Source organism: Melopsittacus undulatus, chromosome 1 (assembly GCF_012275295.1).
Source record: "Melopsittacus undulatus isolate bMelUnd1 chromosome 1, bMelUnd1.mat.Z, whole genome shotgun sequence".
NCBI classification, from domain to species: Eukaryota; Metazoa; Chordata; class Aves; order Psittaciformes; family Psittaculidae; genus Melopsittacus; species Melopsittacus undulatus.
The window spans coordinates 66005078-66023489 of NC_047527.1; the positions used below are offsets into that span (position 1 = coordinate 66005078).

Consider the following 18412-nt stretch of genomic DNA (forward strand, 5'->3'; position numbering starts at 1 on the left):
GGCACGGAAGCGGAGCCTGGTTCTGATGCCAGCAGCATTCCCTGCTCCCACCAGGCTTGCTCTGACAGTTCCCGTGTTGCTTGTTTGTTTCCTCTCCCTAATGAGGGCGGGTGCACTCACCCCATCCTGACACCAGCAAACTGCGGCCACGGCCCATCCTCATGCCCCAGTGTCCCGCCTCATCCGGGCTGAAGGGGCGTGGCCTGCTGCGGAAGTGACGCACTATTGGCGCGTCCCGGAAAGCGCCGCAGAACGGTTTCCTTGTGGCGGGTGAGATGGCGGCTTCCGGAGCTGCGGTTACTGTCACCGTCACGTACAGTAAGAGCCGTCCGGGACATGGCGGAGAGCGGGCGGGCGGGCACCTCCAGCCGCCGCCAAGCCCAGTGCAGCCCGCGGCACCTCTCACCGGCGCCACAGACCCCCACTTGGCCCCTGCCGGACCGTGCGGGTCGGGCCCCGGCTGTGGTGCCGCCTTTCCCCGCTGTTCCCGCGGACCTCGCTGCGGCCGTTAGCGGTGGTCGTAGCGCTGGGGTCAGCGAGGAACACCCGGAGTGGCGGCGGTGGGAGGTGGAGAGTATGTGCCAGCCGTTGGTGCTGGGGCTGCCGCGGCTGCTTGGGGTTGCGGCTGTGGTCTCGGGCCTGGGTGGGCACGGCTCGTCCTCTGCTTAGTCTGGTCTCGATCGGGGCTGCTACCGTAGGGTTTCACTGCTCTGCTGGCCACGACTTTCCCTCAAGCTGAATCACTTAAAGCTGATCTAGCAACAAGGAGGAAAAACCTAGCTCCTTTTCCACATCAACAAGATGATGATGCTCTCTTCCTGACAGAGTTAGTGCTGCTGTAAGGATGGCGGTGGGAACAGGTGACAAGGCTGTGCTTGCCAGGGAACACAGGGCACAGGTCACTTTTTGAGTCGTAATCTTAATTTAGGTGAAATACATCGCTGAAGGTAGTGCTATACATTAAAAGCGGGTGCTCCTTGATGGGCTCTCTTGTTTGTTGAATAAGCTTGAACGTTTGTGGTTAGTGAGATGCAAGATTGCAGCAGAAACTGGTAGTGTCCAGGGTGACAGTTGGGTCTGATCTGGTGAGTGGGTTATTCACAGGCAAGCTTGCATGATTGAGCGTTATTTCTTTGGGAAGAGAAATAGGAGGAGGGAAAAAAGGTGGAATGTAGTTAAGTCTGCAAATACATATAAAAAGTTATTGTAAAGAGGGAAGAATAGTCTGGGCTCCACAGTTCTATTAAAATAAGATCAGAAGTGCCATGGTTAAATTTCTGTGAAGTGGATCTAGGTGAGGGACTGGAAGGAATGAGAAGTGTAATCGCATATTAAATCAGCAAGGTATTCAACTGGTTTTGGTTAACAAAACTTGTTAATGGTTTATTCTTTATTGAATAACAAATTCTGCTTCTGTGCCTTTTGCACTGTGTTGGTGACATTCTTTCCACCTTTAGAGCTTATTGTTTATTTCTGCTTGCTCATTTGTCTTTCCAAACTGTCACATTGTTTTGTGAAAATGCTTCCTTTATCGCCTGGCAATTTTATCTAAAAGTCTTTGGTGACGATCTTCATGGAATAATGTGTTTGAATGTTCATGATTCATGTGCTCTTTGGTGCTTTGAGAGAGCCCCATTTGATCTGAGGGGGGTTTCATTTGTAAAAATGACAATAACTTAGTGATTTTAACACATTTAGAACTCCATGATCTTGCTGTTTGCCACCAGACTTCCCTTTCTTCCATTCTTTTTTTTACCTTTCAGGTTGTTTTCTTATCTGGCAATTACTTTGTCTGTTAATAAATAGCAAAATCAAAGGCATTATTCATCTTGGACTTCAACTGTCTCATTTATACTGCTGTCAGACGCTGGTTTACTGATTAGCACAAACATTTTTATAGTTTTCTATGCTTGAGTGAAAGTGTGGAATGAAGGAAATGGGAAATAGAGTGGTAGTAGACTTATAGGTATCATTTGACAATCTGCAAGAATTGAATTGTTTGTTTTTTTTTAATGTATTTTGTGTTAGTGGTTACTTTAAATTATTATTGTCATTTACTGAAGCAAACTGATAAGCTATGATACCAGTTCTGAACCAGAAAGTATTTTTCATGGTGACTTCATTCTGCTGTGAATTTACAGTAGCACTTCAGTTACAGTCTGCCTGAAGTGGTAAGCATAATTTGTAATTAAAACTGTTTCTATTTTTAGACTGACTTCAGCTGTTCTCTGTCTCATTTGCTGTTTGCTTGTTTGTTTTTTCACTCAGCTGCTGATGGGCACAGCCTTGGCACAAAGCAGTTGTATATATCAAATATGAAATATGTTGAGGCTAGGGCCTAAATTTTATTTTTCTTCCAAAACAAATTGGGAAGAAAGTCTGTTAAGGGAAAGCACTTGGGTAAGAAGGGGGAAGTTTGTATAATGCGATTTTGAGCTTAAAACCATTTTGAAATTAAGAACTGTTGTTGTAGCTTTCAGGTGTTTGAGGCCACAGTGTCACTTGTCATGTGCTTCTTGGAGGCTGGAATTTTTTTAAATTGATATTTCTAGCACTTTTCTTTGTAAAAGATACATGCACTTCAAATTAGTGGCATGAGAATAGTTTTCTTTCTGGTATTTGTTAAGGCTTTCTCTCTTCCCGCAAAGTAAAAATGCCTTTCTTTATTTCCCTTGCAGCTAAGGGTGGCTGATTCCTGTGGGTGCTTTCAGATTGACGGGCCTGAAGTGTGTGGGAGCAGAGGGTTATAGAAAAGGTCTATTAAGCAGAGATTAATAGACATACTCCTTTTTTCTAACAACTTCCTGGTGTTTGAATGCAAATACTCTTAGGGAGTCTGAATAGGATGTTCTATAAGTGGAAAGTGACATATAGGCTAAGACAGTAGTTAAGGCTGTGTATCAGCAGTATTATGGGGAGAAATAGCTTTTGGACTCTGAGAATTCTCTCAGGGGGCTGGTGGAGGGGAGGCAGGATAGACATTGATCACTTTTTTCCCATGTGTGAGGAAGAAGGAACAAAGGAAGTGATAAGTGGTCTTGGATTCCCCAAAACTCATGCCATTAAAAGGTCCTACAAGTAGGAAATGGAATTCTTCAGGAAGATGTGGGATTTCATGCTTTAGCTTGTGGGATATATGAACATCATCTGCACTCTGAAGAGGCGGGCAGTAATATTTAGCAGGAGCATTATGCCAGCAGATAATGCCTGATTGAACTCCTCAGGTTATTAGAATGTAAAAATAAATTTTTCAGCTGAGGTAGAATCCTTTGATTGAAAATTGATTGTTCTTGAGGGTCACTCTGCATTAATGGAAAGTAATATTAGAAATGGATTCTAAGTGACAATAAGATACTGTTACTCTGGTTTTTGTTAGGTAATGAAAAACACAATATTCAGGTTGCTTCCCAACAAGAAGATGGTGAACCTACACTGCAAGACATGGCTCTTCTTATTGAACAAGTCACTGGAGTTCCGGTTCCTTTTCAGAAACTGATATACAAAGGTAACTTATAGATCTGTTAATGTTTCTTACAGATGGTACTTTTCATCTTAGTCACTTTCAGGCGTTCATATTTTGAATGCCTTTAGAAAGAAATTCATACATCACTGACTGTATTTTAACTATGTTTTTTTGTCTCTGATTTTCCATTTAGGGAAGTCTCTGAGAGAATTGGAACAGCCATTGTCAGCACTTGGAGTTAAAAACGGTTGCAAAGTCATGTTGATTGGGAAAAGAGTAAGTGTTGCCTTTGGACCTTTTTTCCCTTAAATTATTGTAATTTCTATCAGTGATTCAGTTGCTGAACACAGAAGCAGGTTGCAGTGTAAACCTAACCACAGAGTTCAATCTTACATTGTACTGCAAATGACTCTACAGTTCATGCATTTCTGAAATTATAGTATTGACTGACTTCTACCTTATGTTATTGACGAACTTCTGCCTAATCTGTTGCTTGTCAGTGCTCATGAACCTTCTGTCCACTGATGACTTTATCTGCTCATGTTTTTCTGTTGTGAGTTGGTTGGGTTTTTTTGTTTAAAAAAAAAAAAAGAGAAAAAAAAGCTGTAACTATTGAGTCTGCTGAGTTTTTTCTAGTGAAATGACTTGTGGCTGGCTTTGCCAAATAGAGGACAAAGTAATAACTTGTAACAGAAATGTTACCTCTACTTTAAAAATGCTAAGCTAACAAAAAAAAAGTTTACGCATTTCCTTTTTCCCTCTAAATTTGTCTCATGCAATGTGTTCATACGCATTGCTGCATTAACTATATTTGTAATTAAGCTTTGGAGGAATCTTATTTGGTAGGTATTAAAATATGGAAAGAATAACCACAGTGTAGTATATATTTCAAATTAGCAGAAGCCTTTATGTCTGTATCATCACTGTTGCTACTTTTTAGCTGCGTAATGTCTCTGTTTGTTCCATAGTTGTGAATGTTGTATTTTTGAATACACAGAATAGTCCAGAAGAAGAGGCTGAATTAAAGAAGCTGAAAGATTTGGAGAAGTCAGTGGAGCAAATAGCTAATAAGTTAGATGAAGTTAATAAAGAGCTCACCGGTATCCAGAAGGTACGCCAGTTTTGTATCCTTTTATATCTTTGCAAAACAGTTTTGTAGGTATATGTGTTAAAAAAAAATAAAACACTGTTTAGAGGTTTGATAAATCAGTAATAGGTTGCCTTTCCTAACTGTTCAAAGGTCCTGTGAAATTCTTATTGAATTTGCTATTTATGAGTTAGCAAAATAGAAACATGTCACTGTTAGGAAAAAGGTAAATATTGTTGCATATTGGATAAATTACAATCTTTAGATCTGGAAAAAATGTAGAGTTCTCTCAGAGGAGAATGTCTGGTGTTTAATCTTTTAAGTAAACATAGCAGATCTTATATTTAACATTTAAGGACTGATAGAATACAGATGGAGATTGGAGTCCTTATCATTCCTGAAACTACAGAAATAGTAGAAAAGGTTTTCTGCTGTAATGGATTGATGTATTTTCAAAGCTGAGTATTCTGTAGGAATAATTTTGTCTTTCCTTCCCTCTTTTTTTCTTCTTAGGGATTTTTAGCAAAGGATCTCCAAGCAGAAGCACTAAAACAGCTGGACAAGAGGATAAAGGGAACTGCAGAGCAGTTCATGAAGATCCTGGAACAGATTGATGCCATTGTAAGTAAACAACCACAGAAGAGGGTCAAATCCCAGCAGGAACTTACTGTTAAGAATATGTCTTTTGTGTAATTTATTTAATATTTTTAAAGTGCTAAAAATTTTATTTTGGCTTTGAAAATTAGCTAATTGGTTTGCTCATTTTTTCTTTAATATCTGACTCTTGCCCCTGTATGTCTCCAAAAGACTACTTGGCAGCATCTATTTCTAAATGGTGACATTAATGCCTGTGCATGCATCCGCATTCTACAGAAGAACTTCATTTGGGGCAGCAACCTTTTAAGACTACATGAAATGGGTATCCTTTACTCAAACTTTACCCTTTTAGTTTGTCTTGGCTAATTTCTTATTAAATTTGATGATAACAGTAAAGGTCTGGGAAAAACAACCAGATACACTTTGTGTTCTATATTGCATAGGAACAAGGAGGCCCTTAAGAATTTTCTGGTCAGTTGTGTGTGGACTGACAGGACTCATTTGAGATGTCTGCATATTAAGAACTGGCTTCTGCCTCTGGAATGTATTGGGGTATATCCTAGTGCTTCACAGTCATTAATGGATCATAATCTTACAGCATATTTCTGGAGTACAACATGTATCTTCATGTAGTAGCTGAGAGCTAGGTGAAGATAAGGGACTTGTGCAGAGATAAACAGACAGTTGTGGCAACTAGGTTATTTCCATATTCTGTTCCTCTGCAGGTAATTTTCTGAAGACTTCATTTATATAATTATGCTGCATATCGCAATCATAATGTCCTGCTGTGAAGGAGAAATGTTGCTTTTCTGTGGTAGTGATGTCTTTGGGTCTTCTCCTTTGTACAGTGACCCTTTATGGGATTGTTTCAATGCAAATGCCTGTAATTGGTGAACCAAATGTAATCTAGTTAATGGAGGCTTTGTAAAAGTGCAGCAGCAGTATAAATTAAAGAGTAATAATTTGAATTAGTCATCTTAAAATGCTATACAATATGGATGTGTTCCTAGAAGTGGTGGGGAGCTCATTAATTTATTTCTTCCTTTCGTACTGTGGACCTTTAATGGCAAACTAGCCTTTGCTGTTTGTTATAGCCAACAGTTCTTGAATACTTTTATAAAAGTAAGACTGCTAAGTATTTTACAGCCTTAAAATTTCTCTTTCCTTTTCTGCCTCTTATAAAAGAAAGTATTTTACTGACAGTTGTTGAATGCTGTTAGATACAGAGACTTCATATAACTGATTCCCTGTTTGAAGTGCAGATTTACTATGTTGTGAAAATAGCAATAAGGTGACAACTGTTTCAATTGGATGGGATTAAAGCTTATTTCTGGTCCCTTCCGTTGCTGATGATAAGTCTGATTTAGGAAAAATCAGCTCTTTGTCTGCTGATATACAGTTCTGGAACCCAGCGTGCAGCCATGAAAAATCCTGTCACTGCTTCCTAATCAATCCAAGCTGAATTTCCCAAGTTTACTTTTGATTCTGGTGCTTTTTGCATGGCTTAAACATGATATTACCTATCTCCTTATCCAAAATACTTGAAATAGTACTGGACAGGTTTAATACAAGGCTTTAGAAAGTTTATCACTTAGTGAATTCAGGTTTAGATTTAGGAAATAATGGAGTCCCTGTGCCTCAGTTTTGTCACTTGTGGAACTGTAGTAGCGAGAGCTAAAACTGTTTATAATTAGTATATTTTAATATTTATAACAGTTGTTTGTTACTTTATTGTATAAGGGCCTATGACATCGAGGAGCCTCATTCTTTTAAAAGCAAGAAATAAGTGAGGGGTTTATTGCCAGTGATTGAAGTTTTGTTACATGTACCAAAGGCCATATTTATTTGTTTGAATACGCAAAGGCAGCTGTGGGTTTTGTCATGAATACTGAACTTCTGTGAAACTTCTGTGAAATTTTGCAGATGAGATACATGTAGTTGGGTGGAATCTTCACATAAAATGTAGCTGTTTGGTGTGCTGGCATTGCACCAGATCAGATGAACAGGCCACCAGCTTCCTGAGGTATTACTTAGCTGAACTATAGTTGTGCAATTTACAGAGCTAGCAACACAGGATGGTAATGAGGTAGGTGTATGAACAATAAATGGGTTCCACTGAAGTAAAAGATTGTAAATAGAAATGCAAAGCAGAAAAGCATAAAGCTTCCAGAAAGTGTTTCATCTGTGTCTCAGAATTATTTTATGCAGTAATTAGTATTCTGTTAATCAAGTAAAAGCAGGTTCTGACAAATCTCTTTTAATTGCTATTGACCATATGATGTGCTATTGATTCAATCAACATCTTAAAAAAAGGTGGGAGGGGGGGAAGTGACTGAGCTGTTTTCTGCTAAGACAGAACAATGGATGCATTGCAGAGGTGAAATATACTAGCAAGCTCACACTGTAGTATTCCAGTTTTTCTTTTGAAGAAATGTTGTGAGAGCTCAAGTGTCTTGGTTGTCGTAAGTTCCGTGGATCAGTCAAGCATCCACCTTAGTACAAAATGAGATTTGTCTGGTTATAGAGAGCTAAGGGTGAAGAAGCCTGCATTTTTTTTTTGTCTGTTACTGGGGTGTCACCCTTGTACTGTTAGCAGACAAGCTCATTAATTAGAGGAGAGTCTGAAACTAATACTCCTTTTAACTAGACACTATGTGTTCAACTGCTGTGAATTTAAAAAGTGATTTAGGAAGTAGAGAAGTAGGTCTGTAGTCATAGAGTATTGGGGTGGGAGAGAAAAAATAGTGTTGTCACTCCTAGGTCGTGAAAGGAAAGTCTTGAAGGAATGATTTTGGGTTGCTTTTAATCTATGATTCTCAGATGCAACTTAAACATTTGAACGTTATTTAATTGTTTAAATAGCTATTGCTTCCCCAGCAAGAAGAGTGGGGGAGTCTTATGAGCATCTTACCAAGTTTTTAATGCTGTGACACAGTCAGACATTCCCATAAGCCACAGATCTTTGAAGTTTTCCTCAGGAGGAATACAAATTGAGTTGTCTTCAACAGTTGAAGATTTGTGTGTGTGCATCACCAGAAATGCCATTTATTTCAGCAGTTAAACGTTTGATCTGGAGTAAAAGTCAAAGTATAATACTTAGTACAAATCTGAGCGAGTGGAACACAGAAAACCTTTGACTTGATCAGTCTACACAGCTATTTAAAAAACTGAAGGCTTTTCCAAGGGGAAAAAAAAACCAAAAAACCCAAAGTTTTTCAGACATAAGTAGGAAAATTTGTATGCACAGTCATGACACTAAGTACTTCTCGTGAGCTGGCTCTAATTTACATGAAGTCTGTTACCAGTATTGCAGTCTGAGAGATTACTTTGTTCTCATGATGATTTCTTATTAAATGGCAGATTTATAATCTAGAAAGACAATATTGCAGGGAACAGACTGTTCTAACAACTGACAAAGAAGCTTCCTCTTCTGAAATACCAGTCACTGATTTTGTTTATGTAAATTCACAAAATCATCTGTCAAACTGCATGTATCAGTATTGAGGACATTGATTACATTATAATTTCATAATTATGTTCTGATGGCCCATCCTCCTTTCTTGAGGATTTTTTTTGGGGGGGTATAATTCCTCTGTAAAACTAACTTAAATTACTGTACTGTTCTGATGAAACTTTTGTTACTGTCTCCTTGTCCCGGCTATACTTGTCTCTGGTAAATCAATACCAAATCAACATTTTGAGGATTCCGAAAGAAAAAAAAGCCACACTCAAACCATCATTTTGCCTGTAAAAAACCTTTCCCAGGCTTCTGCAAAACTTTGCCACTTGCAGTAACATGAGAACTTGTTACTAAACCTTTGAATTTATCTGGATAAATACTTTATAATACTTCCTTATTATAATTCTTACATCTCGTAGTATGAATCAAACATAAAGCTTTGGGGAAAATTTTTTTCTAAGCTACAAGGATCAAGAAAATACTGTCATCTTTCAGTGAAGGTAGAATGCTTAGTTGCGACTTCTGCTTTCAGAAACCCATTGACAAACACTGGTGTTTGATAGCTGCTTTTAAAGAAGCAGCTTGGGATCTGCTTAGATGGAGATTCAGTGTCAACATAATGTGCTTATTTAATTTATTTAACAATGAGTTAAAAAAAAGAAGGGCTGGCAGTCAATAAATACTGCACACTAAAGTACTACATGTTTGGATTCTTAAAAGACACTAGTGAAAAAGCTTCATGTTAGATGCATGGGTTGTCAGCAGCAAATCCTTTCTTTGCAACTGATTAGCATTGGGGTTATATGCAGTAGAGTAATTAAATGCTTCTAGCTATTGGTATGAGTGTTGGTATAGGAGACTGCATGTTTTAAGAGTGGTGTCCCTTTGGTTCTGATACGATAGTCATAAATAAGAAATTTGACTAGCATTAGTTTTGTTTATTAACTGACCACACTGCTATAAAGTGGGTTCAGGCTTTTGATATTACCTACTGGGATCTGTGGTCTGGGAAATAAGTAATAACCAAAGAATAGAGCAAAGATGGAGTGGTAACACTAAACTTAAAAATTGTTATTGGAAGCACTTCCAAAACAAATGGAACTTGGGCAAAGCAAGAGGTGAAGTCCTGTGTCAGAGGGTGGTGGTTTTATTAGGACATCAGATGGGACAGGGGGAGGAAATGACAAGTCTGTATTTCATAAGAAGCAGCGCTCCAAAGAGAGGGATGCTGGGTTTATAGTTAAAAGAACACTCAAGAGAGGATCTAAAAGAAGGAAATTCATACATATGAATTTATTACTAAATGGTGATTGGTTTTGAGGATTCCTTGTATAAAGCATGAGCACTGTGTATACAAAAGATGAGTCTTTGAGGATGTGATGTGTCTGTGCAGTGCATCATGTCAGTGCATCTGCAGGCCGAGAGCTCTCAAACGGATGCAGTTAAGCAACTCTGAATTCAGGGGTGTAGAGTGGGAGATAGCCACTGGTAACAGGGGGACTTGGGCTCTCATCCCCTTTGGATGGGGGAGGATAAAGGACCTGTGCCCAGGAGCTCTACAGAAGTCACTGGGATGAAGCCAGCACTGCAGTCACTTCTGAAAGTTTAAGACCATACAGACCAAGGACTGTGAGACTTGCGGTGTTTTGGTACAGAAGAAGTGCAATGCAAAGAGGAGACCTGCTATGAAAGTAAGAATGTGCTGTGCGGTAGGAAGCCATATACTAATCCGAACTACTGCTCTGCAGGCAATGCTAGCACCAAAATGCAGATTTGGTAAGAGTTTTGCATAAGCACTGCCTATGCTTAAGCTTCTCCTTCTTTAATTAAGTTTTATTTTAATTAAATACGGAAATGTTATTGTGACTTAGGTATATTGCTAGCTTCACCTGTTAAACTGTGAATAGTTGGACAGTGTATTCCTGGAGAGGAGACGTAAGCTGACTTAAGGTAAAATGGAGAGACTATGAGATTTAATTTTATAAGATTCATAAATTTTAGTAATTTGATTACAAAGCACCTTTTAAGCAGCTTGATACATTAGTAGCTTCTAATTCTGTATCTCTGCCAAGGAGATTAGAGAGTGTGATTTAAAAACAAAACACATAACAAACCAAAGAGCTGTAAGGGTGTGCAAGCAGACACAAGGAGTGTACATGCATACAGAATCATAGAATACTTGGGATTGGAAAGGACCTTAAGATCATCTAGTTCCACCCCTTGCCATGGGCAGGGACACCTCACACTAAACCATATCACCCAAGGCTTCATCCAACCTGGCCTTGAACACTGCCAGGGATGGAGCATTCACAACCTCCCTGGGCAACCCATTCCAGTACCTCACCACCCATACAGGAAAGAATTTCTTCCTTATATCCAATCTAAACCTCTGCTGTTTAAAAAAAAAGTTTTGAAAAATATTGTCAAAAATAGGAATAGTCTGAATGTCTTCTCTACATTCAGATTTCAAGGTTTCCTCCAGTTACCAATATCTGTTTTGCAAACCTTGAGTGGTAAGCCCAGCGGGAGTTCCCTGTCTGCTACTGAAAGTTAACTTAGGCCTATTCTGATGGTAGAAAGTGGTTTATTAATTTGCTATTTCATATTGGTAGGAATACTTGCGTAGGCCAGAATATCTTTCAGCAAATACAACCTGGAATAAGTACTCATCAGAGGAAGATGGGCAGTGTAAATGAGCTAGTGGATAATTTCATTTTTAATTTGGTTATTAAGAAATTCCAAGTCATGGAAAACTTAGAGGAATTTCTGTGACAAGTGAGAACATCTTAATTTTCCGGTGAGAATCAGCTATTATTAATTAAACCTAATTGATCCTTGTTTTTTCTGTTACATACATGGAGTCAAAATAATACACATTAAAACACTGATAAATGTTTTTTGTTCTATCTTCTTAAAGTGAATTGTATTGTTGAAAACCAAGGGGAAAATAGGAATATTTTCTTATGTGATGACAAGGTCTTATGTCTGATATACTTTAGAATAGTTCATGTAATTTCACAGTATTTTTTAAACTTTTTTTTTCTCTGTGACAACTCTGTGTATTCCAAAAGCCGCCTTTTTTATTTGGGAACTAGAACTGGGTTTTGAAGAGATTTCACCCACAGCTTTCACTTCTCAACTGTTTTGTAATGTCTTTGGAAGATTGAATTTCTGAAAGAAAAGTATGGCAGACAACAATTTTAATGTGCTGCTTATTGGGAGGAGCCATGCAGGTTTAGCTTGCTACAGTCAACAAGGGCTTATTACAGTACACCATACTAGAAAATATACTTTGTGAAGAGCAACATGAACAACTTAAAAAAGCTTAAACAACTTAAAATGTGTTTCAAAAATGGACGTATGCCACCTAGTAAAAAGGAGTTTTCATTTTAGGCATACTATTGCTGAAAAAGTAATAACAGCTTCTGAACCTGTCCTGTGCTGTATATCCAAGCAAGTAAAGTTGCATCACACAAATAAACAATGATTAGTGTAGGGCAGGCTCCTGTAGGAGAATTTACATTGTGCATGACAGGTTCTTGGCATTAACCTGGTAACTCACCATCAAAGCTACATCTTCTCACAAAATAAGAGAATTTGGGAAGGATAGTCATGGAATGCATCTTAGGACAAGATGCGGAGTGATTTTGGTAATAAGATTAACATCAATAGGGGAAACAAAATAAAACCCAAGCCCTATAACTTTTAGTTTTTAGACATTTCTGTGCTTATTTGTAAGATAACACTGCACCAGTTTGCATTTGGAAGGGTACCTCCCTTAATCCGCATACTGACTTCTCTTGTGTCTTTAATGCTGATGATCATTTCTCCACCTGAAAGAAATATGTCCAATTTCTGGTTCTGTTGCAGGAGGTGCAGTCTGACATAAAAGCTCTCTGCAAGGGAAATACCTTTTCTGATCTCGAAAGGAAGTGTTAGAAGTTGATAAGAGTTTTATCCAGCCTTACAGTGCTGCTGTTTGGGAAAACTGGTGCTGGAGCAACAGAAATGGAAGCTGGAACTACAGGAATGGAAGATTCCTTCTCTTGCCCATCTTCCAAAACCAAACTAACAAACCAAAAAACCTGACCTTGGGAAGAGGTTAGTGTAGTAGTAGTTACTCCCACTTCCAACTTCATATTCTTTTAGGAGACAAGAAGCAGCGTTGTGCGTTCCTTCTTTCAGCTGAGTGTAGGAGTGAGAAGGATATTAAATCTGAAGTTTATGTAGAAGTAAAATCATAGGATCACGGAATCATTTGGGTTGCAAGAGACCTTTAAAGGTCATCTAATCCAAACTCATTGCCATGAGCAGGGACACCTTTCACTAGACCAGTTTGCTCAAAGCCTCATCCAACATGACCTTGAACATTTCCAAGGATGGGGCATCTACCACCTGGGCCAGTGTTTCACCACCCTCGTTGTAAAAAACTCATTCTTTATACCTAGTCTGAATATACCCTGTTTTAGTTTAAAAGCATTACCTTTTGTACTGTTGCTACAGGCCTTATATAAAGTCTGTCCTCATCTTTCTTGTAAGCCCCCTTTAGGTACTGAAAGGCTGCAATATGGTCTCCACGGATCCTTCTCTGCTCCAGGCTGTATAACTCTACCTCAGCCTTTCTTCATAGGATTGGTGTTCTATCCCTCTGATAGTTTTTGTGGCCTTCCTCTGGACCTGCTCTAACAGGGCTCCTCTTGTGTTGGGGCCCCACAGCTGAGCACTGCACTCCAGGGGGCATTTAAAGAGAGTGGAGTAGAGGGGGAGAATCACCTTCCTCAACCTGTTAGTCATGCTTCCTTTGATGCAGCCCAGTGTATGGTTGGCTTTCCAGACTGCAGGTGTTCATTGCTGGATCATGTTGATCTCATCAGTCAACACCTACAAGTCCTTCTCCCCAGAGCTGCTCTCTATCCATTCCCTGCCCAGCTTGTAGTTGTGCTTGGGATTGCCCCAACCCAGGTGCAGGACCTTGCACTTGTTGAACTTGGCTTTGTTGAACTTCATGATGTTCTCACAGGCCGACTCAAGCCTGTCAAGGTCCCTCTGTATGGCAGGACTCCCCTGTTTAAGACCATGTATGTTTAGCTGGACACTAAAAAGATTATGTGTCTAAACCTAGTGGAGCTGGCATTTTAGCTGAAATGAAACAGTAGTATCGGGAAATCTCTATTCTTGATTTGGAGTTGGGGTGGAAAATAAAAGGCATACCAGTGAGAAATTCACAAGATTTATATGCATCTTCAACAGTGAAAGCACAATGTTTCTAAGAATGTTCTCACAAACTTTATATAATGTTAATTATCTGTACAGGTGTTTTACCTGTTTAAAAAAAAAAATCATAAGCCTGAGCACCATTGCCCACCAACACCCTAATTTCACATAGCTGCAAAAGGATAAAGTGTATAGCATTTGCTGGGATGACATGCATGAGTATATTGGGTAATAAAGAGTATAGAAATTGATGCAGTTTGAATTAAATTAAAAGCTGTCAGCCTGTAACACTTCCCATCTGTTGCCTTCCATGAGCAGATGCAGAAAGGAACAGATATACAGCTTAAACAGACTGGCAATCATAGAATGGTTCGGGTTGGAAGGGACCTTAAAGGTCATCTAGTTCCAAACCTCTCCCCTCCTTCCATGGGCAGAGACACCTTCCACTAGATCGAGTTGCTCAAAGCCCTGTCCAACCTGGCCTGCAATGCCTACATTACTGATGATAGATTCTAGTGATGGCAAGTGATTGAGTTTATGTGTTAGTAAGTAATTAATCTTCTAGTCTCTGAAAAAAAATGAAGTCAAAGCTCAGCAGAACAGTTAACATAGGTAACAGTAGACAAAAGTAGTGTGTTCTGTTGTTGGTTAAACCACGATAGTGGTCTGTTGCTGTGTTTTACCTGAAGACTCATGGTAAATTTACTAGATTAGTTCTTTGCAGTGAGCATACCACATCCCTGACCTTCTCTTTTAAATTCTTTCTTGTCTAGTCATCTTCACTGAGTAGGTATGGTATTTTCAAGATACCTGTTCAGAGAATTCTTTGATACATTCAGGTTTTGTTGTGAATTTAAGATGTTAATTTTAGTGTAAATGTGCATCAGCTTCTTTGTTTATTTTACTGCAGAATCTACCAGAGAATTTCAGTGATTGCAAACTGAAAAAGAAGGGGTTGGTGAAAAGGGTTCAGGTGAGTTGTTCTGTTGTTTTGGGTAAACAAAACTGTGAATAAGCTGTTATCAGAAGGTGGTTGTTGAGTTTGTTTCTTCAAATTCATGATGGAAAGTGCAGTTGCTGTTCTTAAAAAGCATCTACCATTGCTATGATCTCATCCCAAATAACATTTATTTGTTGCTTATTCTCAGGTTTTTCTTGCCCAGTGTGATACCATTGAAGGAAATATTGGCCAAGAAATGGACAAGCTACAGTCAAAGAATTTGGCACTGGCAGAATGAGGCACTGCCCTACGTAATTAGGAAACATAATTGCTCTATGAGCAAGAAGAAAAGTTTGCTCTTTGTTTTGGAGCACGTATTCAGCTTTTTTTTTGTTTGTTTTTGTTAAAGCCCAGTCTGTTAGACTGGTCCCAGTCAATCATTTCTTGCTGGTTGTCTTGTTTGCCGCTTAGTTAGACCTATTATTTAGAAGAGAAAATAATTCCTGAAGAATGGCAGAAATAATCTTTGTGGTGAATTGTTATATACCTTATGGACAAATGTTTAGTTAACTAAGTTATCAAGTTTGCAGTGATGGGCAGTTCTGTCTGATATATCTTTGAATACAGCTCAAATCAAAGAAAGTCTGTAATTGTACAAGTGCCATAAGTTGCAATTGTAGGACTTCAGCTTGATTGAAAAAGGCAAACTGAGACCACACCTGGGAAAGTCAAACATTATAGTAGACAGTTCAGAGCAATAAAAAAATCCCTTCGCATTTGTATCTACTTAATGTTTGTATGCATTTATAAATATAAGAAAGCTTGACTATAAGGGAGTCGTACCTATTTTAGCCTTAAATTGTCATAATAAATGGAATGTACTGTAACATGTATGGTACTTAATTTTGAGTGGTGCTTTAAGTTGTTACGGAGCTCCTTGATACAGATGTATGTTTTTTACATGGATTTCTGATGTACTGTGTTTTTTATAGATTCTTATTTTTATTGTTTATGTTCCATCTTGAGCTATGGTGGGAAATGAAATGAGATTACTTATGCTGCTCATATACCAAGGGTTCAGTTCAAGCAACATATAACTAAGGAACTGTTTTGAGAGGGTTTTTTATGCTTTTTTTCCCCCCATTTCACTGAATTCCTGATTCTGTATTTAGTGCAAAATTACAGTGATTATTTCTAGCCTGTTAAGGTAGTCAGTGAAGTTTTGTAACACATTACAAAGTGATAGAACTCATTTTAGCCATGCCGTGCGTCTAAGGGTTATGACCGATCCTTGTAGTCAGATATGTGCCACACTTACCCATCTCTGTTAAGTGGAAAATAAGCTTTTGCAGGGGGTAGAGTAATGGTCAGCAGTCACAGCCAACTTTGCAGTTGTTGGTCAGAGCCTGTAGCTGTTGGATTTGTAGTGGTAGCTGCATTTCCAGTGGTGCTTCTGGTCAGTAGGTCAGTCTTAACATGCAGTGGCTGGTGAAGTAATGACTGGTAAGGATCCTGTTTCTGTGAGGGGGAAGAAAAACTTTTATCTCTAATGAGTGAGTCAGGATGTTTAGAAATGGCCCTTAAATAGTGAGCTTTTATCCTTATGTGACTGTTTTAAGATTAGCTGTCCTTTCAAGATAAGAATAGGAAGTGTGTGTAAAAAGATGTTAACTTCTAATAAGTTATAAACTTTAAATAATATCCAAAGTGTTATTATTAAAGTATTATCTTTGATGTTTGTAATAGGAAGAGGAGCATTTCTTTAGTGAAAAATGCCATTGGACAAACAAAGTGATAGCCCTGCACTAGAAAGGGTCACTTTTATTCAAAAAATGCCTTTTGATTATACCAAGATTGGAGTTGCCATAATTTTTACTGTTAAATAGCTTATTCAGGGTTGTATTTTGTATATAACTCTAGGCATCTGTGGAGGGTTTCAAGGTCTATAAACTCCTAGGAAGCTTGTCTATCATGTTAGGAAATTATATGCTTGGTAGGACTGGATATTTTTAACTAGGCTACTAGTCTGGTCATGCTGCATTTTCCCAGCACTTTAGGAAGAAGAAGAGTTGGCTGTAGCCATTTTTGTGAAGCTCTACCTAGCTTGGTGCTGCTTCTGGACCAGATTCAGCTGACTCTTAAACCACCAGCAATGCTATTACATAGTTCAGGGAATTCAAAATTAACCACTTTCCTGTGATGGAAAGGATGGATCCTCACCCTCCCAAACATAAGTCATTTAATGCATTGAACTTTCACAAGGTGCATATATAGTAAGTAAAGTATCTTGTGCCCATGGAAAGCACTGGGAGCTGTAGTCATGGCTTGGGCAGTGTCCATTTCTGCTGCTTCTTTGTATTTTTCTCTCTTGGGCAAGAACACCATAAGGCTATAGGCAGACATTGTCTTCCAAGCACTTCTTCCAGGAAACTTCTGGTTCTTGAGATGTTCTTGTGTGAGTGAGTACATCCTCAGCCTGTCTCAAAGCCAGGTGGTTTAACTTTAAGATGTTCCATAGTAGATCTTATGATAATGTGGTACTTTGAGGCAAAGAGAGTGGTGATGAACCTCTCCCACAAGCACATCTCGATTCAGCAAATGGTGAGGGTCTTGAGCTGAAGTTACCTTGAAGTGGTAACTCCTGGTATCATATCAGAGTGTTTGGTTTCTAGGACACAGTATGTCTTCCAAATATAAAAATGAGTTCATTTTGGAAAACGAATGGTTGTATTTAGAGTTATCTAAGACCTAGAGTGGATTGACTTTTATACTTAGTTTTGAAAGAGGAGTCTTACACTTTGTTTTTTCATGATAGCCTTAAATTTCAGTAAAAGCAAACTTCTGTGGTTTTGAAAAGTGCAGCAGACTACAGTTGTGGGAGGAAGGGAAAGGAAGAGGAGATTTTAAATATTCTTAAGAGTTTGTAAAAGGAAACATAGATCTTGGTCAACCTTAAGCTATATTATCACTGATTCTGTAGTCTAGTTGTACTGTGATACCTGTTTTTGTACTGAATCATTTCCTCACCCCAACCGTCTGCCCTGATCACATCAAGAGAGGAGTACCTTCTCTTTTGTTTTAGTTGCACTTACCCGGTCGTCTTTCTCCAGTTGCTGTGTTGCTCTGGCCGTGTTTACACACCTTGGATGTGCCATCCGGGCAAAACATCCTACTGCAAAGTTTGTGCTACGAATGGAATTACGTGCTTCCTTGCCGCACATTCTCCCCCAGCACCTGTAGACTGGTGTGAGATGAACCAAACTCAATGTTCAGGGAGGTGCGGAGCCTGAACCCATGGGACTGTTTGCTCTGGGAACACCATAAAATGCACTGCTTGCAGGGGCATCCTCCCTCTGTGACTGCATCCTCCATGACCATGTATTTCTGAAGGTAATGTCACTGTAAACCTGGAGCAACACTTTTTAGGCTTTTATCAGTCACTCGTGGTTTGGAGTGGAGTACTTGACATCATCTGACTTGGGGCTAGGTTGGGTTTTTTAGTTATTTTATTGTGCTATCATAAATGAAAAAGTATAAATAAAATCTGGAAAGTTCTCTGTTGTTCTTGGTCATGATGTGGTCGTGAAAGGCTGTAGATGAGCTGTGTTTTAAGTGGGAAAAACGCATGCTGCTCTCTGTTCTGGCATCTGC

At 39.0% G+C, this 18412-nt stretch overlaps 1 protein-coding gene across 2 annotated transcripts; it reads left to right on the top strand.

Annotated features, from left to right (window-relative positions):
* Window positions 1–241: 241 nt before the first annotated feature.
* BAG1 (BAG cochaperone 1) lies at window positions 242–18316 on the top strand. Of its 2 annotated transcripts, XR_004081164.2 has the most exons (8): window positions 242–318; window positions 3377–3505; window positions 3657–3739; window positions 4461–4574; window positions 5064–5171; window positions 12478–12708; window positions 14732–14794; window positions 14970–15026. XR_004081164.2 is itself a non-coding variant. In XM_005153401.3 (7 exons), exons 1-7 carry the CDS (start codon window positions 276–278, stop codon window positions 15057–15059), a joined length of 630 nt encoding a protein of 209 aa, XP_005153458.1. In that variant the 5' UTR covers window positions 242–275; the 3' UTR covers window positions 15060–18316. The 2 variants fall into 2 exon arrangements, 1 of the variants encoding a protein (XP_005153458.1); XM_005153401.3 differs by lacking the exon at window positions 12478–12708 and having other exon boundaries at window positions 14970–18316.
* Window positions 18317–18412: the final 96 nt, after the last annotated feature.

What these genes read in the sequence shown, in the direction of transcription:
- BAG1 (XM_005153401.3), top strand. Translation starts at nt 276, where the DNA reads ATGGCGGCTTCCGGAGCTGCGGTTACTGTCACCGTCACGTACA. An exon ending in TCATGTTGATTGGGAAAAGA is followed by an intron (nt 3,740 to 4,460) that starts GTAAGTGTTGCC and finishes TTGAATACACAG; the next exon opens with AATAGTCCAGAAGAAGAGGC. An exon ending in TGGAACAGATTGATGCCATT is followed by an intron (nt 5,172 to 14,731) that starts GTAAGTAAACAA and finishes ATTTTACTGCAG; the next exon opens with AATCTACCAGAGAATTTCAG.